This window comes from Rhinolophus ferrumequinum, chromosome 2, assembly GCF_004115265.2.
Source record: "Rhinolophus ferrumequinum isolate MPI-CBG mRhiFer1 chromosome 2, mRhiFer1_v1.p, whole genome shotgun sequence".
Classification (NCBI taxonomy): domain Eukaryota; kingdom Metazoa; phylum Chordata; class Mammalia; order Chiroptera; family Rhinolophidae; genus Rhinolophus; species Rhinolophus ferrumequinum.
This window is the reverse complement of record NC_046285.1, coordinates 106,645,596-106,669,705: the sequence shown is the minus strand read 5'-3', so window position 1 is coordinate 106,669,705 and position 24,110 is coordinate 106,645,596. Positions and strand designations below refer to the sequence as shown.

The 24,110-nt window shown below is 54.7% G+C and overlaps 1 protein-coding gene across 4 annotated transcripts; it reads left to right on the top strand.

Moving 5' to 3' along the window:
- The first annotated feature begins 5,208 nt into the window (after window positions 1–5,208).
- On the top strand, window positions 5,209–23,598 carry WDR4 (WD repeat domain 4). 4 transcript variants are annotated; one of them, XM_033127031.1, is made up of 11 exons: window positions 5,209–5,333; window positions 8,137–8,202; window positions 8,901–8,992; window positions 14,401–14,557; window positions 15,140–15,252; window positions 17,255–17,315; window positions 18,068–18,166; window positions 19,691–19,755; window positions 20,533–20,716; window positions 21,564–21,633; window positions 23,268–23,598. In XM_033127031.1, exons 4-11 carry the CDS (start codon window positions 14,543–14,545, stop codon window positions 23,459–23,461), a joined length of 801 nt encoding a protein of 266 aa, XP_032982922.1. In that variant the 5' UTR covers window positions 5,209–5,333; window positions 8,137–8,202; window positions 8,901–8,992; window positions 14,401–14,542; the 3' UTR covers window positions 23,462–23,598. The 4 variants fall into 4 exon arrangements, with proteins under 4 accessions (XP_032982922.1, XP_032982895.1, XP_032982914.1 ...); XM_033127004.1 differs by lacking the exon at window positions 5,209–5,333 and adding an exon at window positions 5,631–5,770 and having other exon boundaries at window positions 8,901–9,044; XM_033127023.1 differs by lacking the exons at window positions 5,209–5,333; window positions 8,137–8,202; window positions 8,901–8,992 and adding exons at window positions 9,062–9,954; window positions 10,204–10,313.
- Window positions 23,599–24,110: the final 512 nt, after the last annotated feature.

The following is a 24,110-nucleotide window of genomic DNA, read 5'->3' as shown; positions in this document are numbered from 1 at the left end:
GACGTAGTTGGTAATGGCTTCCTGACCCCCTGCTGGTCGTGCCTCCCAGCCCGGATCCCTGCCATGCCCGGTGCCCTTATATTCCCGGCTAACAGCTGGAGAGTCATTCGGCGGAAGATAAACAGCTCCCCCAGACCCTTACCAAAGGGGATCAAGCGAATGCAATGGGGGAGGCAAAGAGAACAGCCTTGGGTCTTAGGGCAATAATGAGAAAGGAGTCCTTTGTCCTGCAGGGAGAAGGAAGAAAACGTGCTAATAGAATTATCCTTTGCCCAAATTAACTCTGTTGTCCCAGGGGAAAGCTCACACTTGTTTTTGTGAGTGTGCTTGCTTTGCAGGTGATTAAGAAAAGTGAAGGTGATGAGCCACAGCTGCCACTTGGGGATCCTGATGTGGAACTGGGGTGTCTACATGGCTCTCTGGAGCCCCCAGTGTTGCCTGCCTCCTTCCCACCCCCAGAAAAGCAGGGCACAGTCAGCTAAAGGTAGCCATCTGGCTAGAGTCTTAAGACTCAAGAACAAACAAAGTGCGATGGGGTATGGTCACCAGCCAGAGTGGGTTCAGGAGGGCAGGTATGGTTGAGGGGAGCCCTGGGGAGGAAGAGACCCTGTGAGAAGGGGGGAGTCATCTTAGTGGTTTTCAAAGAAGCAACATAAGGTTATACGTGTGAAGGTAACTATGGCAACAACCTGTAAGACTAATGCCTAAACCTGACCCGCTCAAGATCGACTAGGAAGCTACTGCAGTCAGGCGGGGAGGTGAATGCCAGGCTGCACGCACTATTCCTAGTTAGCCAAAGGGAATAGAAACCTCAGGGTCAAGTACAAGAGGGAAATATAAAGTGCTACAGAAAAATCAAAGAAGCAGAGGCCAAAGAAAGGCCCAGTGATCTCAGGAGTATTTGAGGAGAGGGGTTTGTATTGTATTTTCCAGTCAGCTAAAAAACTAGATTGTGCCGACAACAGGGGTTGGGCCTCTAATCACTAATGCTCTGTTCAGAGTTTTTCCGCCGGCTACCATCATCTCTGCCTGGAGCTCTAGCAAGTACCAATGCGACATTTTTCAACAAAACCTTGTAGGAAGTTGGCATAAGTGGAGCCATTTTAAAATGGAGTCAGGGCAACCGTTCCAGAGGAGCTGGTTTGCATAGCAATATCCTTGAACCTTTGGAATATTTGAACCGGGCAAAATACCTTCGGACAGGGTCAGAGCAGCATTGTCTTCCACACAACTGTTTGTAAAGCTAACAGGAAAGCAGACCTCCTGACCACAGGACTGCAAATTAAGGACATTTTTTAGAATCACTAAACAGCCATGTGTAGCTGAAGAATAACTGAGCTTATACAAATTCCAATACAGACTCCTTCCTTCCATTCATGCCATTATTTCCCTTCCTCTTCTTGTAAAAACCCCTTGACTTCAGCCCCATAATCAGAACACTATTTGGGCTTCTGCCTGAATCAGTGCTTCACGAATAACTATTCTTTGATCTCTAATAAACATGTGTTGCCTCTCACTTTGGCTTTTTATTTTCAGGTTAACATAAATCTCAAAAACTTGTGTTTGTCTATATTCTTTTATTAATCACCTAAAGTTTTATATAAGCTACCAGAAACCCTCCCGTATGTCTCGCAAGGGTGCATTAAACTTCTTTTTCAGATAACTAGGTAACTAGAACACCACTTGGACCCCAACCATGAACTTGAAGGTGTTTGGGTCAAAGAAGAAACTAAAAATACCTGGATCACAGCATCTGAACGAACGCCCGCCCTAGCTCTGTATTTTTGTCTAATGTGTATATTCTTTTTAAGCCCCAAAGGGAATGTATTACGCCATTATCCTGTGTAAATTAATACAATTCAATTATGTGTTTTAAATTAAGATATTCTGTTTTACAAAACTTTCAATAACATTGGCTTTAAAATGTTGTTTAGGATAACCATATATAGTATGCTTTACTAAGTCAGATAACTTTCTTTTAATAAAAGAATAAAAACTGGTAGCTCAGCATACAGGAAAAGTAAATTTAAAAGCTTTTTTAATTTTGTCAAGAAGAAATAAGGAAAGTTAAAGGGAAATTGGGTGTACGTAAAACTGTTTTAAAACACACGTAATGACTTCTCTTTCTGGCAGTATTTGCCCCCTAGTTACGCAAAACTCTTGGGCTACAGCACATTAGGCAATTCTGGGCAAACTATTACAAGAAGAATTTCAACGACCGATTCTGTCCACTTGTCCAGTTCTGTTTTCTGTTGTCTGCTGGCTCTGTTCATGATCGCTGTGCAGAGGTACCCCTGAAGCTCATGTACATCGGGGCTCTTAGCGGTGGGAATTCCCAAGCCTGGGTTGAGTGGACATTTCCTTTTGAGTGGATTTGCTTTTCGTGTCTGCCAGGATCTTCTGAGTCCTTCCCATCTTGGTCTAGTGTGCTCATTTTTTTGTCATAGTTTGGAATGTCCTGGACCACAGGAAGTGTGAGTCCCTAGGGACCAAACAACAGAAACAAGAAACCACAAGAAGCTCCACCTGCCCTGCGAGCATTTGCTGATCTCAAGTGAGCGAAAGCCTTGGTTTCACTGACGTCTGGAGAATAGGAGACAAGACAGTGGACCCACGAACCCTTGAGAGTGGGCTGGAGAGCGCCAGAGGAAGCCCACACAGAGCTTCCACTCACTGACACCGTGAACCTGGGCAAAGCCACCTGCTACCAAAGAAAGGCCACGGGAAATGCGTCTATCTCAGCCGGGCACTGCGTGGGGGAATGTTTCAAGGCCTACTGTATCTCGAGTTTGGGGTTAAACACACACACACCACATACACCCCCCCACACACACACCCCCCCCACACACAAACACACACACACACACACCCCACATACCCTCCCCCCACACACACCACACACACACACACACCACACACACCCCCACACACACACCACACACACACACACACACCACATCCCCCCCACACACCACCCACACACACACACCCACACACACACCACACACACCACACACACACCTCTTCCCGTTTCCCAGGACATTCCAAGCTATTTCCATTAAAATTAAAATTTCTGTTTAGTCAAAGGTACTATAAAAGTTAAAAGACAAACCACAAACTGAGAAGTAACTTAATTTGCAAAGAATTAGTATCCAGAGTACACAGTTTCTTACTCATTAAACAAGAACAAGCTGCCCAAAAGAATAGATAGTTGCTGCCTTTGGAGGGTGGGAGCTGGAATATCGCTGACACTGAGGGGGTCCCAGGGCTTCAGTTCTATCAGTAATTTGTATTTCTTCAGGTGTATTGTAGGTACACCAGGGTTTGCTATCTTACTTGTAAATTTTTTGTTAAGTATGAAGTACTTCATAGTACATTTTGATGAGTAAAAAACCCACAAATATTTCATTTAGTGCCTCTCAAAGTTATATGATCGTTTTAGATGCCCACTTTTTAATGGAAAGATGGAGATTCCAATAACACTGCCAGAAATCTATCTTCTGTGCACTGAAATGACGAACAGGTTTGTCCAGCAGGATTGTCTGCACGTGAGCCTTGCATATATAACCCAGCTCTGCATCATTTCGGATGGTCCGCCGGGTGGCGGCACAAAACGGGCACCCAGCTTTGAAGATCTGCCTTCATGTGTGTCACACCTCGCCAGGTGGATTGTTGCTGGAGACTTTCCAACTCCCTAACGGCCAAATGTCATTACCAAGCAAGGGCGAGCAGAGTAGCTGAGCGCTGCCACTGAGTAAGCAGTCAGTTGTTAGAACACCACTGTCCTCAAAATGAAAATGTATGTTGTCTTAGTTTGCTAGGTCTGCCATAACAAAGTGCCACTACCGGGCAGCTTAAGACAACAGGAAAGTATTGAGCTGCAGTTCTGGTATCCTACATCAATCAAGGTGTCAGGAGGGCCACTATCCTCTGGGTAGAAGCCTTCCTGCCTGGCCTCGGCCAGCGTTCGTGGTGGCCAGCCATCTTTGGTACTCCTTGGTTTGTAGCTGCATCAGTCCACGGCTTGCACTGTGGTTACTGTGTCGAACCTCCATTGGTTCTCCCTTGCAATGATTTCTGTGTGACTCTCCTGCTTTGCTCCTGCCCTTCTTCCCCTCCCTTCCCCCAACCTTGCATCCTTCGTTCTGTGATACACAGACTCTCCTCCATATTCTGCCTCCACGAAAGCTTCTTTTACCTCACTGCCTTTAAGGAAGCCCAGCTATGCCCCAAGCATCGTGTTTTGCCAGCTGCCTTTAAGTCTTGGTGTAAATTCATCCTTGATTCTAACAGGAAGTGGGGTTCCAGTGCCTCCTGCCTGTCATCATCCCTTCACTCTTAGGTGAAAAGAGCTGCTCCTTTAAGACAGTGGATTAGTTATTCCATGTATTTACTTAGCAAATGTTGATTGAGCACTCACTGACATAATTTATGTTAGGTATTGCGCTGCAAGCTGGGGCAACAGTGACCTGCAAAATTAGGCATCAGTCCCTGTCCTCGTGGCATTTGTAGTCTGGAGACAGACATGAAACAAATAGTGCTGTGAATGCAGATAACGGAAGGTCAGGAAAGGCTGGCCTGATTAAGTGATGACTCCACTGGGGTGAAACTGGGTGATTGAAATTAATGAGGGACAGGAGAGAGATGGGGTTGAGGGGAGAACATTTCAGGCAGGAAGGCGAGCATGTGCTAAGGTCCTGCGGTTAGTAAGAGCATTGTGCGATTAACTGGAGGGGCAGTCCCGGCTAGAACAGAGAATGGACTGGGCCTGGCAGGGACCGAGGCTGCAGAGTAGGGGGGAGCCAGACCACATGCAGTTTCGTAGGGCATGATCAGGATTTGGTCTTTGTCTGGAGAGCAATGAGAAGCCGCTTGGTTTAAATATGGGGAGGAAATGACCAGATTTGTGTACCGGAAAGATCTCTCTGGCTTTAGTGTGGAAAGTGGATCCGCGGGGAACAGGAAAGATGCTGGCAGCAGCAAGCTGTGGGATCGCTGTGGTTTGGCTTATGGCCGAGACCATGGAGATGGAGAGAAGGGGTGTCCAGGCGGGGGATTTAAGTGAGTAGATGAACAGTGTGTAATATGGGGGCCACGTGTCCTGAGAAACCATCTATCTGTGTAACTGGTGATGGGCGATGCCACTCCATGAGCAAAAGGACACCGGAAGTGGCCGTGTCTCGAGTTGAAAAATAGCGCTTCAGGAGCCTCCTAAGCGCACAGGACGCGAGCGCTCACTTCCGGCGACCTTAGCTCTGAGCTCACGTCCTGGCCCGGGATCTGAACCCAAACCCTCTCATTTCTTGAAGGAATATTTACCGAGAACCTAACAGGTAGGTACCAGGCGGACCAAGTAGACCAGCTACCGCGCGAGAAACATCCAGAACCGCCCCTAGGTAGTCTGGAGGAAAGGACCAACACTAAACAAGAGTTAGCACGCGCGCCCTGTATGGCATCCCGACAAATCTGGTCCGCGCCCGAGCCGGAGCGGGCAAGACGCCAGGGTCAGCGGGAGGATGGAAAGACGACGTCCTGCGCCTGCAGGCCCGCGCTTCCGCCGGGGCGCGCGGGGACGCGCGGGGACGCGCCACCTGGCGGCGACCGCGCGTGACGTCACTGAGCCGCGCCGTCCGGCACCGGCGTTGGGCGGTGCACGTGGGTGGGGGCGCGAGGGCCGACTCATGGCGAGTTCCGCGGGGCTGGCTCTGAGCGGGCAGGCGCTGGTGGTGCGGGGAGGCAGCCGGTTCCTGGTCACCTCCACTGCGAGCAGGTGAGGGGTCTGCGCTTGGAGCGGGGAGCCCAGGCTGCGGGCGCGCGTCGGGGCCTGGAGACCCCGATTCCCCTGCGCCGCCCGAGCGGCGTCCGTGCTGGGGTGACACCTGGGGAGTCCGCTACCGCCTTCCGACCCGCCGGCGCCGCCTGGGCCCGGCCGCGTGCCCGCGCCCTGGACCATCTGCCCCCCGTGTCCTCCCAAGACCCGCCCCCGGCGCGCCCCTCGCCGCCTGCCCAGTGCCCTGCCCACTCCTTGGCCGGTCTGCGGCGCTCTGGGTCGGACTCGGGGGGCCGCGGGGCCCGGCCCGGTGGGGCGACGTAGGCTAGGTTGGTGCCAGTGCTTACAAATCAGTGACTCTTGTTTCTTAGTTTGGGTGAGATAGACGTTTTCTGTACCTCGAAGGTGATGAAAGTGCCTGTGACGTCATACTGTTGAAGTATTTTGTGGCTAGAATTTTTTATTTGGATTCATTTTCTTTAATGTATAAATCTATTTGGGTTTTCTATTTCTTTTTTTTTAATTAAAGTTTATTGGGGTAACAATTGTTAGTCAAGTTACACAGATTTCAGGTGTACAATTCTGTAACACATCATCTATAAATCCCATTGTGTGTTCCCCACCCAGAGTCAGTTCTCCTTCCATCACCATATATTTGATCCCCCTTACCCTCGTCTCCCACCCCCCACCCCCCTTACCCTCTGGTAACCACTAAACTATTGTCTGTGTCTGTAAGTTTTTGTTTCTCATTTGTTTGTCTTGTTCTTTTGTTGTTTTTGGTTCATATACCACATATCAGTGAAATCATATGGTTCTCTGCTGGGTTTTCTATTTCTTGAACAATTTTTGGTAATTGGTATCTTTTTCCAGGTAATCGTCTATCTCATTTTTCAAATGTATAGTTTAATATACAGATTAATATACAGAGTTGAAAGCTTTAGACGGAGAGCCAGTCATCTGTCTCAGGTGTGCAGTCCACACCCGCCCTGGGGCATAGGGAGGGAGACGTTTTTACTCTGGGGAACTTGCTGGGACTGACTGAGCTCCCGGCGCTCTCCTCTTCCTCCGTCTCCTGGCTGCGGCGCCTGACCCCTCCTCCTCGTTTGCATCTGTCGACCTTACCCTACTTGCCCTGAGGCGTCTTGGTCTGTCGCAGCCGTGCCCACCATTCCCCAGAGTCTGCAGTGTGTACCTCCCTGGTGGCCCTTCACATGGTTCTGCTTTTGCTTTTCCTAATTTCCCGCTCCTTCCTTATTGTTTCCCGGTGTGTACACAGCGCCCAGGATTTTGAAATCAGGAAATATTTGTTGCTCGGGTCGTCTTGACCCAGGAGCCTCATGATGTCAGTACTGGTCAGGCTGGACTCCAAGTCGTCGTCCTTCAATCCAGTTGTGGAAGGCGCAGTTCACTGGCCCACGTGGGAATCGGACCCACAGCCCTGCTGCTCAGAGCTCGAACTCTAACCAGCTGAGCCAGCTGGCGGCTTCCTCCCCAGGGTTTTGATTCCCTCATAGTTGAAACAGAGGACATGCCGGACAAGTGTGCTCAGTACTTTTTGTTAGCGTTTAGTTTCAGAAATCCAGTTTGATGTAAAATTTAGATTTCATAAAACCTGTCATCCCAGATTGCTTTAGATGCCCCCGTATCTAACACATGCCACAGGGAGACATGATCTGCTTGCTTCTGTCTTGCCTTTTGAGGAAATCTAGGGGCAGGCGCAGTTTCTCATTGGGAGGACGACACCTCTTCCTATACTATAGTGTTCGGTGTGAAAGGAGTTTAGAGTACAGTCACTTTAGAGGTTGCAAATTTGTACTAGATGCCTTCCCCATGCCAGGCACTGGAGGTGGGTGGGAGAAAGAGAGAGCGACGAGACCTTGGGGTCTGATGGGGAAGGTGGGTGATTCCTGTTTCGGTAAATGCTTGGCAGCCATGGGAGCTTTTTTGGGTAGATGAGACATGTTTATAAACAGGAAATGGCAATTTTAAATTTGGGTGCAAAAATCCACTGAAAACAATATCAGAACACAATTTCTTTTAACAATCATCTTGCATTGATGTTCTGGTGCTTGAAGGAACAATATACGCATATTACTTCCTGTTGAGTTTTTGTCCTCGTTTGTTTTATTTAGCTGATTTTTTTGTACAGAACCATGCCAGTGTGTATGGCAGATCTAAATAGAAGATTAAGCAAATAAAGCTCCCAGAGACTGTTCCCGGAAATAATGTACCTAGACAATTTCTTGTCGGGGCCAGGACTCTTAATTTAATGAGCATGCAAATATTTTTCTGCTCCAGGAAAAAAAGGAAATGAGCATTTTTATTAACAAAGTGCTTCTTTAAAACAATCTGTTGTTTTTCTTTAGTGATGATGACATCCTCTTCACATATGATTGCAGCTCTGCAGAAAAGAAGCCACAAGAAAATAAAGGGTGAGATGACGGGGAGGCCTCTTGAGGTCCTGATCTTGGTTTGAATAATGGGACTTGCTAGCCTAAGATGGAAATCGTTGCCTTCCCACCGAATTCTTCATTTCTTTTTACCTTGCTGTGTAGGTGAACCAGGTACCACCTCAGAAAAGAAATGGGGAACTCATTTTCAAGTTAGGCATTAGGAGCATCAGGTCTTCTGCAAATATTTTGAATTAGTTTCTGTCAGTGATTCTTTTATTGGCACCTTTAAATAATGCCATCAATTTTAAATTCGTTGGGGGCAGTTGTATGAAATTAACTTTCGCTAATCGAAAGGTAAGAAAAGCAGAATGCGATGATTTTGTGTGGTGGGTTTCTTTAGTGGAGCTGGTCTTGTGGCTCAGTTTATTTTTTAAAATATGATTTAATCCCTACCTCTGGTCTTCGTTCATGTCTGTGGGGGAGTCGGCCGTGTGGTCTCTGAGGGGTCTTCCTGCTTAGCTCTGTGGATTCCGGTGTGTATGTTGAGAGATTTCTCTGTTAGATTTTATCCTTAAAAATGAGGCTGTTTTGAACCTCCCCATAACATGTCTTATATTTTGGCTACTTGAACCTCATGGCATGTTCTATGTCTTCTTGCAATATAACTGAACAAGGCTGGCCTGGAATCCCGCAGCCTTAATTTCTCAGGTAAGTCCTAACCGTTCTCTCTTCCTCAGGGAGGACGGACAGCCCGTGGATAAGGGGAGTGACACGATCCTGGCGTCCACCTTCTCCCAGTCGGGCAGCTATTTTGCTTTAACCGATGACAGTAAGCGTCTGATTCTTTTCCGTACAAAACCATGGCAATGTCTGAGTGTCAGGTATGAAATGCTAACGTTGAATAATTACGATGTTGAACGCACAGCTTACACTTACTTGCCAATAACAACAGTGAACAGTAACTGTCAAGCAACTAACACGTAGCGCCGCTTACGTGCCCGGCACTGTTTTTAGCGCTTTCCGTGTGTGTGACCTGCTTTAATCCTCATGAAGGTCCTGTCACGGGACAGGGGCCTTGTTCTCCCCACACCCACTGGCCAGGAGTCCAGAAGCCGAGCCAGTCAGTCAGTCAGCTTGGAAAGGGTTGAACTGGGCCCCGAAACTGGTCACTCTGGCTCCAGAGGCGGTGCCCTGGCCACTGCGCCAGCCTGCTTTCCGGTGTCCCTTCCGCCTTGCGGTGGTGGCAGAAATAAAGGTCGGTGTGTACCCTGAGAGTGGGGATTTGTGTAAGAGGAGGCGTCTGTGCCACAGCTGTAACTCAGTGAGATTTCGTGGGAGTGAGTGCGCTTACTTCTAAGTATCTGAGAACAGACGGGAGCGCAGCGTGGCTCGGGGAGGACGGTAGTGACACAGCAAGAGCACAGGTCCGGGGCGTCGGCGGCTCTCTTCCCCACCACCCTGGAGCCGCTCCTCTGCCTGACGCAGTCCTCGGCTGACTCTGCCACCTTCTGACAGGAGATTTGGGGACCCTCGCTTCCCGAGAGCCCCCGTGTCTCCTCAGCCCCGTGTAGGCGAGGACGTGGGTGATGCTGACACAGGCGCCGGGCAGATGTCAGTGTCTGTCGGCTCTGACAGTGTCCTCTGTGCAAGTTCTCTTGTTTCCTGAAGAGGGTGAAGAGCTCTGCTGTGATACTGATGGAAACACCCACATGGCTGCCCGTCCCCTCATTCCCGCCTCCCTGAGGCTGCAAGGTTTAACGGTCCCTGATGAGCAGAGACAAACTCGCGCAGGTGATAATGTTTGAACTTCTAAGCAACCCAGCTTAAGGAATTCCCCTTTGTAGCTGGCTCACACCTGTTTGGGGACAGCTGTGCTCTTTAGAGATTTACTTCATCTTGTTTTTTAAGAGAAGAGTAAAACGCCAAATTCCCGGAGGCATCAAAAGCAAGGCATACCCACTCTGCCCTCTGCCGCAGTCAGCTTAAAAATAAAGTCTTAACAATATTTTTATCTTATGTGCATTTTTATATATCAAATAGGCAATGGATGCCCGTGATTTAAGAGTGGAAAAGACAAAACAATGAAAAGGATGTGCAGTGATGTGTAAATCTCCCCCCAACCCCCTGTCCAGGCCCCTCCCCACAGGCAGGTAGGTTTCCCAGGAGAAGGACTTAGTGTGTGTTGCCACGTGTCCAGGTCATGACTGATGACGAATGGCTTCCTGCAGCTGACTACGGTGAAGTCATCTCGTCCTCAGCTTGGAAGGCCCGTTAGGCAGCACCTTTTTGCCAGAATAGCCTGAACATCAGCAGCTAGTTAGAACACAGATGTGGAGTGCTTTCCAGATATGGGGTCTTGAGGGTTCTGCCTGGAGCTTCTCTGACCCTGAAGGGTCTTTGCAGTTGGCCTTGGCTTTGAGTTGCTTCCACAAGCTGTGGGGAAGAGGGAGGGACATGAGTACAGGAAGCAAGCTGGTGACGGCAGGAACAGAGATGGCAGCTGTCTTAGTCTGCTCGGACGTCCATGACAAACTGCACAGGGTGAAACACGTATTTATTTGGTACCGTTCTGGAGCTGGGCGTCTGAGATCGAGTCGTCGGCAGGGCTGGTTTGTCTGGAGGCCTCGCCCTTGGCTTGTCGATGGCTGTCCTGTTGCTGCCGGTCACATGGCGTCCCTCTGTGCCATGCCCCTGGTGTCTCTGTACCCCAAAATTTCCTCCTGTAAGGACACCAGTCGTCCTGGATTAGGGCCAAACAGCCTCGTTTAACCATAATCACCTGTCAAGGCCCTCTTTCCAAATGCAGCCACATTCTGAGGTATGGGGAGGGATCGAATTCCAGCTTAGGCATTTTGGGGACATAGTTTGGTCCGTAACAGCTAATCTTACCTTTCTGACACTGGCTGCTGAGTTTGTCTCTAGAGCTTCCATAGCTTCTATCGGATTCTTAAAGGGGAGTTGCCCCAACAGATGGAAATCAAATGATCTGAAGGAATCTGGTGGGAGTTCTTTGGCTCAAGTAAAGGCTGTCTGGCCAGACACGTGCTCAGGAGCCAGCGGGTACCTGGGGGAGGTGCAGATGGGGGCGGGGCTGGAGTCTGCAATGGTGACCAGCTATCAGGCCATGGCAGTGCCACCGGCTGGGGACGGCAGCACGATGCCATAGAGCTGATTGTCCCCCAGGATGTCATGGATCTGAAGGTCACCGTCAGGTTGGCGGGGCACTTAGGCTGGAGCAGAGGAGACCTGGTGACATCAGGGCCTGAAGGGTGTGTCGGAGGCCATTTGATGGAATCATCAGCGCTAAGGGACTGACGCGTTAGACACTGGAGAGGGGACGTGTCTGCAGCTCCGTGTTGTGGCCGCAGTGCTTTCAGCCGGCGCCGTGCAGGGACATTTTTCACTTGCGTTTCACTTGTTTCGCTATTTTAAAAAGCGCTTCAGTGAATTGTCATATATAGATGTCATAAATGTCACTTATCGGTAGAAGTCCCCAAAATGGGTTGCCAGGTCCAAGGTAAGGGCACTAGCCGAGGTGGAGACTCCCAGGCTGCCTCCCCCCCCCCCGCCCCGAGCACAGGGGGTGTCACACTTGACGGTTTCTGAGTCTGATAGAAGGAAGTTGGCATCCTGTATACTTCATCACGAGCGAGGGCCAGCGACCTTTATCCTGCAGAACCCCGTGTCTTGTGAGCGGCTTCCCCATGTGCGTCCCTTTCTCGTTTGCTCACGATTAGGGAACGTAGGCCCCTCCACGGGTTGTAGGTGGTCCATCCACACCGGTTCCTTTCACACGGTCTTGGCCCTCAGTGAGGAGCACAGTGTGCACAGAAGCCGCTCAGGGCCTCCGCACTCGCCTCGCAGGCAGCTTTTCAAAGACCTGTGGTCTCTGTCCACGTAACGATGTACTGGGTGGGGCCTGGCCTACTCCCGGGTGCCCCAGTGTCTGCTGGTCCATGAGGTCGGGGAAATTGTGGGCAGGTCTTTGGATCCCCCCGGAGTACAGTGCGTCCTGCGGGAATTTACAGCTCTCTGCAGCCGCTGCCTCCTTAACCGCGGCTGCTTTTAAAACTGCACCTTGGAGGGTTTGGAGGAAAAATTGAGATGGAAATTGGGGGCAGCGATGGTTCTTTTTAAGTAACAGTTTAGAATGACAAAGGGCAGAGAACCCCTGAACTGAGCAGGTCAGAGAGACTTCAGGCCTGGAACCAAGGCTAAAGCGAGGTTTTCTGAACCAAAAATGAGGTGCTGGGGTGACGTGATGTTTTCTCTTTTGATGTGAGTGTTTATTAATGCGGAACCTCGCACACACAGTCGCACCATTTCATAAAATGTGTGTATTAAAGTCACAGAAGCCTCTGGAAAAGGCAGAGCCCCAGGAAATCAGGTCTGGTTTGTTTTACCTGCAGGGTCTGGAGATGGGGAGTCACTGCTGGAATGTGTGGAGTGGGGGAGCCCGGGGTCAGGGCCTGGCGGGGGGCGGGGCCCCCACACCAGCTGGGGCCTGTTTCAGGGCTCACCTTCTCCGGGGGGCTCCCCTCACTGACAGAGGGGAGGGGCAGGCCGGGCCTGGGGCCCGAGGACCCACTGGGCTGTGAACCCCATCACTGTGGAGGGAGGGGACAGTGCTGAGAGCCTGCAGAGGCTGAAGATTGGGGGGGCCTCTGCCTTTGCCCCTGGGGCAACATGGCCGCCCACTGGCCGATGACCTGCCCCCCTTCTGCAGCCTGTCTCTCCAGACCCTAACCCCCAAACCTGCTCTGTACTGAGCCCCATCCTAGAATCGTTGCCAGGCTGAATTTAGCCTGAGCAGCTGAAAGTCCCCAGCTGGCACAAGACAAAGGGACGAGATATGAGTGCCATTTCTGTGCTGAGCTGGGTGGGAGGAGTGCTGCGGGGCGGGCGGTGGGTGAGCTCCTTGGAACCGAGGCCCAGTGCTCCTGGAGGAGTGTCCTGGGGGCTCCCGCAGGGCGCTGTGGCCTGCTGTCACAGCTGCTTCATTGGCCCGTTAGAGCGCGTGCGTGTGTGCATGTGGCTGGCGCCACACAGGCCGCTCGCTGTTGAAAGCACGGTGCTCAGGGAATTCTGTGAACCTTACCCCAGCTCGATGGTCTCTCGTCATTGTTTTCTCCATGTTTATGCTTCTCTCTGCAGCTCCACTGGCTCAGAGTGGAGTGGAGGAGGTTCAGCCGCGACCTGCTGGCTGGTGCCTGGGAGGCCACCCCCCGGCCTTTTCTGTCCTTTTGTCCTTTTGCTCCTGAGAAGTGCTGGGTCCTGTTTGGTCCTTGTGTGGGGGACATACTTCCTACAAGCGTTAGTTTCTATGTCGAGCTGACATCTGGAGTTCCAGCTGGCCTGAGCTGGGCGCCGTGTGCACAGATATCAGCTCTTTATTGGGAAAGGGGGTCCAGTGCCACCCCCTTGGGGGACAGAGGAAAGCAGGGACTGTCGGTCTTCTGTTAGGGTGCCTAAGTGTGGATACAGGGGACGTATGTGTGTGAGGCGGTGGCACAGCTTGTATCTGATACAGAATGGAAAGCCCAGGCACCTGCCTGTAAGAGCACACCTGCTACTTGGAAGGGATTCCAGTAGAACTGGGGGTGGGGACCGGAGGCGGCAGCAGGAGCCCTGCCCCCTGGAGGAGCCCGTGTGGCTGTGGGCCTGTATCGGTGCACTCGGGCCTGAGCTGGCCTTTGCTTCTCGCTCTGATACTGTTCCTGAACCAGCTGCAGAGGTGACAGACCTGAGTCCGGATCGAGGACTTGAACTTGAGAGCCTGCCCGTTGAGACCGAGCTGGGACTCAGCCCTCTGGCGGGCCTGCCTCCAGAGAGGCCCGACAGAGGAGTGCCGTGTGTCTCGCCCCAGCTCTCAGTATCGGGGACCCCGTCTTGGGGTCCACGTGCACGTGCCGCATGTGGGGTTCCTGGCCCACCTCGGCACAGCCAGGCGTGGGTTGTCTCTGAGGGTGGGGGTGCAGTGTGGCTCGCAGGTACTGGATGGGAAGCTGCCAGGAGGCCCCGGGGTGGGGGTGCCTGAGGCCTTGGGCTTTATGCGGCCGCTGCCGTCACCCCCAGATGTGCCGTCGAGGTGCTGGGGCCAGGAGCAGCTCCCCTGACATTGTGTTACGACAGTGTTCGCACGTACAGTAAGGTGGGGGGATTTCGTACAGAACGTGTAGGTCCCCCCGCCCAGAGTCTGCCGTGAGGAGCAGTTTTTGAATCTCTCCCGCCTCCTAGGACCGTGGTGAGGAGGTGCACGGCCCTGACGTTCACAGCCTCCGAGGAGAAGGTCTTGGTGGCAGACAAGTCTGGGGACGTTTACTCCTTTTCGGTGCTCGAGCCCCACGGCTGCGGCAAGCTTGAACTTGGGCACCTGTCCATGTTGCTGGACGTGGTAGGTGCACGGAGAGCTGAGCTCGGGGGGTGGGGCAGGGGTCGCACAAGGGTCTGGGTGGGTGTGGGGTCTCCGGAAGCAGGGCTGTGAGCAGGACAGCTGGAATTTGGTAGGTGAAGCCAACGGCACGGTGAGTTAGGAGGGGGCTGGCTGGTTCCGGACTGGAGGGTCAGCCCAGGTCTGGGACACGGTGGAGGGGGTGGGAAGAGCAGGCACAGTCACGAGGCCTGAGCTCGTCCCCCGTGTTCGTGGGCATCACCCCAGCCCCTCCCGGCCCCCGAGCCAGGAGCTGTCCCACCGGAGGCACCGAGAGGCCCAGTAGAGGCTGGGCTGTAGCCACTGGCTGCTGGAGTTGGGGGGATCCCCTTGGGGACACTTAGGAACAAGAGGGGAAAGACAGGTCACCAGGACTTGGTGACTGGCTGGACATGTGGAATAGGAGGGAGGGGGGACCCGGCGTGCGGGGGTGGGGGGAGAGGTGGGTGGCAGCAAGGAGACGTGTGTAGGAGCCGCGGCATCAGTGTGGACGAGGAATGGGATGCAGTCCCACGAGCGCCCCGCTCTTCCTCCCCCGGCACACAGGCCGTGAGTCCGGATGACCGCTTCGTCCTCACCGCTGACCGGGACGAGAAGATCCGGGTGAGCTGGGCCCTGGCACCGCACAGCATCGAGGCCTTCTGCCTGGGGCACACCGAGTGAGTCTCCTGCCCGCCCGCCCGCCCGCCCGCCCGCCGGCCTCCCAGGGAGGAAGTTCAGGCTGAAAGCACAGGGGTGGCCCCTTCAGTTGGGAAGCTGGCGTCTGTGTGACCCCTGGGCCTCGGGGAGTGGGGACCGTCCCGTGTGCAGCTTCCCTTCGAGGCCAGGGCTCACAGCTGGCCAGCCCTGTTGCACGCAGCCGTCAGAACCTCCTTCCTCTACGTGTGTTGGGGACAGTTTCCTCGTTGGCCCTGAGGTCTCCGTGTGGGGTGTGCCTGCAGGAGCCCATGTGCACACAGCTGAGAGGCCTGCCACCCGCCATCCACGGTGCCCGGGGGCTTGTTCTGGAATACCCCCCCTTTCTCAGTGTAGACACCTGGCGGTGCCCAGCAGTGGTCAGCGGTCACTAGGTGGTGTGCTGAGGACGAGGGACATACTTCAGTAGTTTCACCTGCCCGAGAATGAAATAGCCTCCGGCCCCAGGCCCTTGTGATCTCTGTGATCTCTGACTCTGTGATCTCTGACTTCTGTGAGTGAGCTCTGTCAGCAGCTGGGCTTTGAAGTTCTGAAGGGAGGCATTTCTGAGGAATACCCTCTCCTCGGGCAGAAGCCTGATTATCATGTGCACAGAGGAAGAGCACTCTGAGTGGCTGAAATGTTTTCAGATACATTATTTGAGGCCTTGGAAGACATTGGAGGGATTTCATTGAATTCTGGGATTGCTTCTGTTTCCTTTTTTTGAATGGAATATAAAAATTGGCCGTTAAGAAGGTCACTCAGCTTGTACCTGTGATGGCTTATTTCGGCTTTCTTCAGTTCTGGCATCCAACACCTCGTACAGCCTGCAAGCCCTCGGCCCCGTGGCACTGTCTCGCTGGCACACTCCTGTCTCAGGGCCTTTGCACGTGCGTTTCTGCTGATGGGCACTTCCCCACAGGACCCACAGCTCTGGGCATTCCTTCACCCCCTCGGCTTTCTGCCACCTGCCTTCTCAGGAAGCACCCCCTCCCCCCGTCCCCTCTGTTCTGTGCTTTTCTTCAGCCTGCAGCTGGTCAGTCTGAAGGGAGGCCTGCCCTTTAGTGTAAAACACCTGACTTCAGAGACTTAGAATGGAAAAGGATGTAAAAATGGCTCATTATTTGTTACACTGATTGCAGATTGAAACGATATCTTGGATATATTAAGTAAAAACATGGTATGGAAGTTCATTTCACCCGTCTGTTTAGTTTTTTGACATGGTCACTAGTAGCAAATGTGAGCAGACACCGGGGCTGAGCTGCTGCTGGCCACTCGAGTCTCGGGCCATGCCTGGCGCGTAGCCGGTGCTCGGGAGATGTGTCAGTGAGTGAGTGACAAATCATCAGTGGCTCGCAAGAATCCCTAACACCTAGGGAAGGCCTGGTTTCCGCTTTCTTCCTGCTGAGAGTTTGAGGTGACTGACTCCGGCTGCATCGACCTACAATGTGGGCTTCTCCCTTTCTGAGCTCCTGAGATTAGAGCCCTGTGCGCCCTCGGGAAGGCTGCGCGGTGGGGGTCCCGGGAGCCTGCGTGTTAGTGATCCGACATGCAACCGCGTCCCCCCTTGGGGTGGAGAGTGTGTGACAAGTCCGGGACCCGAGCCGGGTGTCTGAGGACAGGTGGTTGTTCGGGCTGCCTGGGGCTAAGGGACAGCAGGGATGACGGAGGAGCGCTGTGCTCTCCTCCACCCCCCACTGGCCTCCGTGTCTCACCCCGGGGGTCCCGCCATCATGGACCTTCAGGGAGGGTCTCCAGGCAGCTCAGAGGGACACAGACACTCGTTGATCTTTCTGGCAGGTGTGGCTGGGGAGCGCATCTGGACCTGGGGGCCGTGCTTGCTTGGAGGCTATTGTGTTGTTGGGGTCCCGAGAATGGCTTCCTATGGCATCCACGAGGACACACCAGTGACACGGGTCACGCGGTGCCGTGTTTGTTGGAGGGCGGGTTTGGGGCCCCGCTCACTGAGCTTCTCCTGTGCTATAGGTTTGTGAGCCGCATCTGTGTGGTGCCCGAACATCCCGAGCTGCTTCTGTCCTCGTCCGGGGTAAGTGCGTGGCTCCCACGCGGCCCTCCAGGTCCCTCAGCGGGTGGGTCCCCCACAAGGAGCTTGTCTTGTTCCCTGTGGTGGCTCAGAAGTCAGCGTGTCCCTTTTTACCAGCGGTCCTCCACTAGATGGTGCTTGTTTTCTGGGCTGTGGAGCTGGGTGTGAGTGTGTGTGTGTGTGTGTGTGTGTGTGTGTGTGTGTGTGTGTGTCGCTACAGCACATGTGCAGGGAGTCTGTTCTGAGGGCTGTAGTTACATCGGTAATCGTGATCCCAATGAAAGCAGCTGATAAGACGCCCTTTCTGAGTCCTAGACGGACCTGGGTTCCATCACCACTGCTGCGACACACTCAGAAACCCCAAGTGTTTCCCCTTGTGCGAATGCACGATCACCTATGTGCATGTATGTGTATGTGCATGCATGTGTGCACGTGTGTATGTGCACACATGCATGTGTGTGCACACGTGTGTATGCATGCACATGTGTGTATACATGTGTCATTTTTTGCCTAAGTGCAGCAATGTCTGACCTGGTGATGACATCAGGTTGTCTCGTGCCCTTTGCCCATTTCTCCGTGCAGGGGTCACCCGTTTTCCTGAATGATTTGCATGAGCTCTTTAGAGCAGAGAGCTGTGTTGGGGAAGGTGCTCTGGCCATTGCTGAGTCCTGTCCCAACGACCTGGTGGAAGCCTGGATCCTGGGGTGGGGGTGTCGTGTTCCGTGAGAGGCGTGCTGACTGGTCTTTGTTTGCAGGATAGCACTCTGAGGCTCTGGGAATACAGACACGGCCGAGAGCTGCACTGCTGTCACCTGCCCAGCCTGCAGGAGCCGGCGGAGCCCTGGGGCGACAAGGTAACCCCAAGTTGGTCTCTGCTTTCTGGGGAGGCTGGCAGGGCTCCTGGGATCCTGTGGAAAAAACAGTCTTACATTGGCAGTGTTTCTTTGCTTGGTGCAGACTTTATTTTAGCTTGAGGGAAGTTGTGTATTTCAGATTCTGAAGATACCTAGTCTTGTAAGGGGAAATAATTTATATCTTAACCACATTTGCATTCGAGCGACTAATTTACGGAAAGGCCTCTAATCCGCTTAGAAATGGAAAAAACAGTGGAGCTGGAGCCAAGACTTTGCTCTGGGGGTTTATGAGCCGGGCAGCAGGCTGAGCACCCACCCAGCATTCTCTGTTGTCCATCCTGGATTAATTTCATGACCCCCCAGGTCAGGTCACATGGGCCTTCAGTTGGCAAGGGGATTTTTTGGGGGAAGGTGTGGGTGGCCTTTCGGGGTGCGTGGGATTCTGTGCTTGTGGGCACCTAGCTGTGAGGTATCCTGCGAGGACAGGGTTTGGGTTAGTCACACGTGGACGGCCCCATCGGCTTCCCCGGGCCTGCTGGGGAGGGCAGGGTCTACCATCACGTCTACTCGGGCCTGCAGAGCTGGCCCCAGGGTTGGTGATGACCAGGATGCCCTCTGCCTGTCCCCAGGGGCGCTGTGCACTTTCCCCTGAAGTCCCCATGTGGCACCTGCCAGCCCTCGGGAACTCGGCTCTCTCACATGTGTCACAGACCTGGGTGTGAAGTGAAGGGCTTCTCTGCCTGGTCCTCAGCTTGGCTTCTTGTTTCCCTGGTCTACCCGGAGACCACCCTGGGCAGCCGCCCTCATGGGGCCTCAAAGCAGGCAGGCCAGGCCTCACTCAGGCCAGGGCCCCAAGGAACCAGCCGAGCCGCTGTAGGGGGCTCCTGGTGTCCTGCCTGGAGGCCGTAACCAACCTGATTTGTTCTGGTAACTTCTTTGCTTCCTTGTGCCTTTACTTAACCCCATGCCCGGGGGTGGCGAGGTTCATGGGAGCCTCTTCTAAGGGTGAAGGGAGCACATGGGGGAGAGGGGACCACGTCCAGCCTCTCGGATGCCTCGCTCCCCGCCTGGGATCCCCTGCGTGGGCCAGGCTGGGTGAGTGGCAGGCCCTTCCCTCTGCACTTCTCTGGACTGGTGTCCAGTGTTTCCGCCGCTGGGCGTGTGGGTGCCGCAGGCAGTTATGTCTGCACTGAAGTCTCCTGCTTCCCCTGGTGTTCTCTGTTCCCTCTTGTGCTTGCTTTTTGACCAAGTCTTCTGGCTTTGGAGACATTCCATGCCTGGAGGCAGGGCCAGAGCCATGGAGGGCTTTTACGTTCTGCCCATCACGTTGGAGCTCCTGTGACATGGGCGGCCAGCCCTCTCCTTCCTTTTCCCTCACTGGTTTCCAGAATGTGCAGGCTCTGCCTTTTTTCTCCCTGGAGCACCTGTGAGGACTGTCAGTCTTGCAGCGTTTGCTCTCAGGTGGAACAGAACGGTCCTGCGTCGGGTCCCTGCCGTGCTACTAAGCTGTGCTTTTCCTTTCAGAGGTTTGCCGCATCTAGGATCACTTACTGGGGCCGGCAGAGCTGCGTGGCGCTGCTGTGTGACTGGTGAGCTCACGGCTTCCGGTTCCCACAAGCCCGGGAGGGAGGGAGGACTGCAGAGATGGATCCACTGGCCACATGGTCTGTCTTCTGAATCGGGAGGCTTTAGCGACACTGTTGGGGTCCACATTCTGAGGTTGCTGTGGCGTGTGGCTGTGGGTTCCTGTATGCTGGCATTCTCTTGCATGCCATTTAAATCCACCAGCTTAAGGGATCAACATGACCTCCAGCTGGTCTTCTGTGTGTCATCGAATCCCACCCAAGAGCACTGCCTCAGTCAGGGCCACCCAAGGGCCGGTCACGCAGGGCCACCCGAGGCCTGGTGGTCGAAGGGATGGACTCAGGCGCATATGCCATCCAGCTGTTCCCCCTGAGCACCTGTTGTGCTCTCTAAACTTCTCACTTGTCCTTGTGAGCAGTCTTAGGAGGGAGTCTTAGTTTGTCTTAGAAATAGGATGCAGGTTCAGGGAGGGTGAAAGTGCTGGCTGCTGCCCCGCACGCGGTGGCACGGTCGGCTTCTCTACACTCTTCCCGTCTGTCCTGTATTACTTGTCTTTGCTGCGTAACAAGCTGCCCCTTTAGTGACACGAACGCTCCGTATCTCAGCCTGTGGCTCAGGCAGCTGGAGCCGCTCGGCGGGGTGCTCCTGGCGCAGTCTCCCTGTGGTGACAGCCAACACGTTGGCGAGGGCCCGCGTCTGCTCGCTGGGGGCAGCCCTGGGGCTAGGCAATGCCTCCAGCCTGTGGGAGTGGTAACGAGTCTGCTTTCTTTCCTCCTGGGAAGTATTCCTGTGGTCTACATCTTCCAGCTTGATGTCCCCAGACAGCAGCTGGTTTACAAGCAGCAGCTGTCCTTCCAGCACAGAGTGTGGGACATTGCTTTCGAGGAGACCCAGGGGCTGTGGGTGCTGCAGGACTGCCGGGAAGCCCCCCTGGTGCTCTGCAGGCCCGAGGATGGCCAGTGGCAGGTGAGATGTGTGTCCCCTGAGCCTGGGGTGGGGGCGGGGGCATGGGGCAATAGCTGTCACCCCTTTCAGCTTGATCACATGTTGGTGCCAGAGGTGTGTCCTGGGATGTAGTTGTAGGGCTTGTGACCTGGGAGAAGGTAGCTGGGGTGCCTGGCCAAATTGTCCAGTGTCGTGAATCCTGCAGTGGACTTTTGGGGGATCGCCGTCGTTGGCGTGTTTTCTCCATGACTATCCCAGTCAGCCCGCTTTTTTAGTAGAGAAGCCGACACTTGGTGTGTGCACCTAACCTTTACAGGTTCAGCATGGCCTCCCGGGGCCATGGTCCCATGGTCAGGAGCCCCAGGAGCACTGGGAGGCGTGTGGCCTGTGGGCGGACCCCGCGCCTGCTCTGAGTTGGCTTGCTCACCTGTAAAGTGGGGATGTCATCTCTTTCCTGTCCCGTGAGACAGCCTTGGGGAGAACCCACACAGAGCACGCCAAAGCCCTTTGCAGACTGTCCTGCCCTTCACAGACGCTCACCTGACTGAGTGCTCTGCAGATGCCCCTGAACCTTTCAGGACTTTTATCGGAAAAGTGGCAGTGAATGCCACCAGCTGGTACCTGTCAGGTGTGCCAGGCTCCTTAGATAAAGCCCCACGTGATGAGCCAGCACCTGAAACGCCGGCAGCCCTTGGGTCGTGGCCTTTCATCCTGGCGAGATGTGGTGGGAACGGCATGCAGACTCACCTGGCCTTCACATAGAGATTCACGGGGCCCCTTGCCCGGCCCCTTGCCCGGCCCCTCAGCACGTCTGCCCATTACTGTGCCAGCAGCCCCTTCTGATCCCAGCTTTCCATTTGCCTCTCAGTCTGTTCCTGAAAATGCCACAGTGAAGAAAGTCTGCGCTCACCTTCGCGGGAACTGGGCCATGCTTGAAGGTGAGGACGCGCGGCCCGCCTTTTGGGGTGACCTCCGACTGCGGCCAGGCACAGGAGATTCTAGAAAGAGACGTAGAATAGGAAGCTGTGAGGACATAGGGTGTGTGGGAGGGGCGTGTCCCTGGTGGGGGCACCGAGGAGGTAACCCACACCGGGCACAAAGGCTGGGTGTGACTTGGTGTCAGGACCCCGTGTCAGGGATCCGTGTCGGGGGTCCGTGTCGGGGGTCCGTGTCGGGGACCCCTTTCGGGGATCCGTGTCGGGGGTCCGTGTCAGGGATCCGTGTCGAGGGTCTGTGTCAGGGACCCATGTCAGGGGTCCATGTCGGGGGTCCGTGTTGGGGATCTGTATCGGGGCAGTTGAGCTGCATGGGAACCGGGGTCACAGTCGCCTCTGCCTTCAGGGCTGGGTGTTAGAAGTCCCCAGATGGGGTGGGAGCCACTCCCAGTCCCCAACTGGTGGCACTGAGCGACTCCACAGTGTGTGCAGTTTTCCCGGCCAGAAGGTCAGGCATGAGGACAACCCATGGGGCCACCCAGTGTCCCCCTGGCCCAGTGGGGTCCTAATAGGAACACCAGGCTGAGGGAAGGGGGAGAGCAGCGGAAAGAAAGCAGCTCACCCCACGAGCGGCCACGTTCCACGAGGAGGGAGCGGAGTCCCATCAGTCAGGGCCACGTGAGTGCAGAGTGTGGCTCCAGTAGGGAGTCCCGTCGCACGTTAGGGCGGTGAGTCCCCACTGCCTGCGCTGGTGAGAGGGCAGGCCCTGATGCACAGCCCCTGGCTGTTCCCTCACGCTTCTCTCGGGCAGAGACTTGAAGCAACAGTGTCTGGAGGGGTGTTTGCAACCTGGCACTGGAATTCCGGTGCCTTCGTCCAAATAAATCATTGCCCAGCACTCTGCTCAGAGCCAGACTGCACCCCTCCGCCGTAGAGGTCGGTTCCTCGGAGCTTTGGAGAGATGCCAACATGAGCATTTTGTTCACAGGAGCAGCGAAGCAGCATCTGGGGGAAAGTGTCCTTGTGGGGACGCGTTGGCTTTGTGTCCCAGGGTTAACTTCCATCCAACTTCCTTTTAAAAGTGGCTCTATGGCAGGACTGTTGGGGCCAGGAGTGCGGGGGTGGGGGACACACAGCGGCACTAACAGGGCGCTCCCTGCCTGGCACGTGCCGTCCTCGCCGCCTGGGCTTGGGGCCTGCACGTCCTGAGGGTCACCTCATTCAGGGTCAGGCCCTCACCGTGCTTGGTTTCCTAAGAAGTCTACGGTGCAGGTGGGGGCAGAGAGCACAGAGGAAGAGAGCTGACCTTGACAGTCACAGGAGGGCGGGAGAGCTGAGGGAGCAGGGACGGCCGGCACGCGTGTGGGCACAGGTGTTTGTCACTGATGGGCGTGTGGCGTTTCCCACTGGGGCGAGGTGGTCTCAGGCACGGCCGACTTTTATCGTTGGTTAGAGGCGAGTCCAAGGTCCAGCCAGTGTGGCCACCTAGAAGAAGGTGCCCCCAGTCCACAGAGAACTCCAGGTGGTCACGGGGTCACTTCCCTGTTGCAGGGGTCCCCGGGGGCCCAGCGGATCCGCCAGAGGCAGCGTCCCAAGTCACCGTCCAGCTGGCATGTGTTCTTGTCCTTCCCACACAGGCTCTGCTGGCGCGGACGACGGCTTCAGCAGTCTCTACAAGGCCACCTTCGACCACATGACCACTTACCTGAAGAAGAAGGAGGAGAGGCTGCAGCAGCAGCAGCAGAAGCGACGCAGGGATCTGCCGTCCGGGCCCAACGGGCAGACCAAGAGGGTGAGGGCCGGCCAGGCGTCCCGCAGCTGCCCGTCCTAGGCACGGACGGCTCCCGGCCTCCGAAAGCAAAGCAGACTTAACTTGTCCCCTCCCTGCCAGCAGCTGCCTGTAAGAAGAAAATGGGACATCACTGTCCACTTACACTTGGTGGCAGTGGGGTCCACACCAGCTCAGTGGACGGTAGCCTCCGGGGGTATCCCCACAACTAGACGGTGCCCGGGCTCCAGAACATTCTGTCGCTGAGCAGAGGCTCTTCTGCTCGTGTTCTGAGCAGCTTTCTGGTTGAAGGGAAGCTGGATGGGGTATCAGCTTAATGGAGGCCCCCCCCCCCGTGAGCCGCTCTGTGCCTGGGAGCACTTGACCTTCAGACTGGAGGACGCCACATACTCTGGGGGTTGTCCTCCAGGGGAAATCCCTGAGCAGACGTTTCTACACCGGTGAGATAGACGTTTTCTTCTTGTTCCTGGCGTCTCGCCCTTCCGGCTGCCGCTCGCCACGCCACGCGGGGCCTTGAAACCTACAGAATTAAGTGCTCAGCTCCTTCCTCACCCCAGCCTTGTGCCACGTCCCCGTCCCCATGCCGCGAGTGGCCCCGTCTGCTTGGCACAGCTGCAGGCAACCCGGCGTGGAGCCCTCGTGGACAGCGCAGGCGAGAGGGCCTTTCCGGGTGAGGACGTCTGCGGCAGGA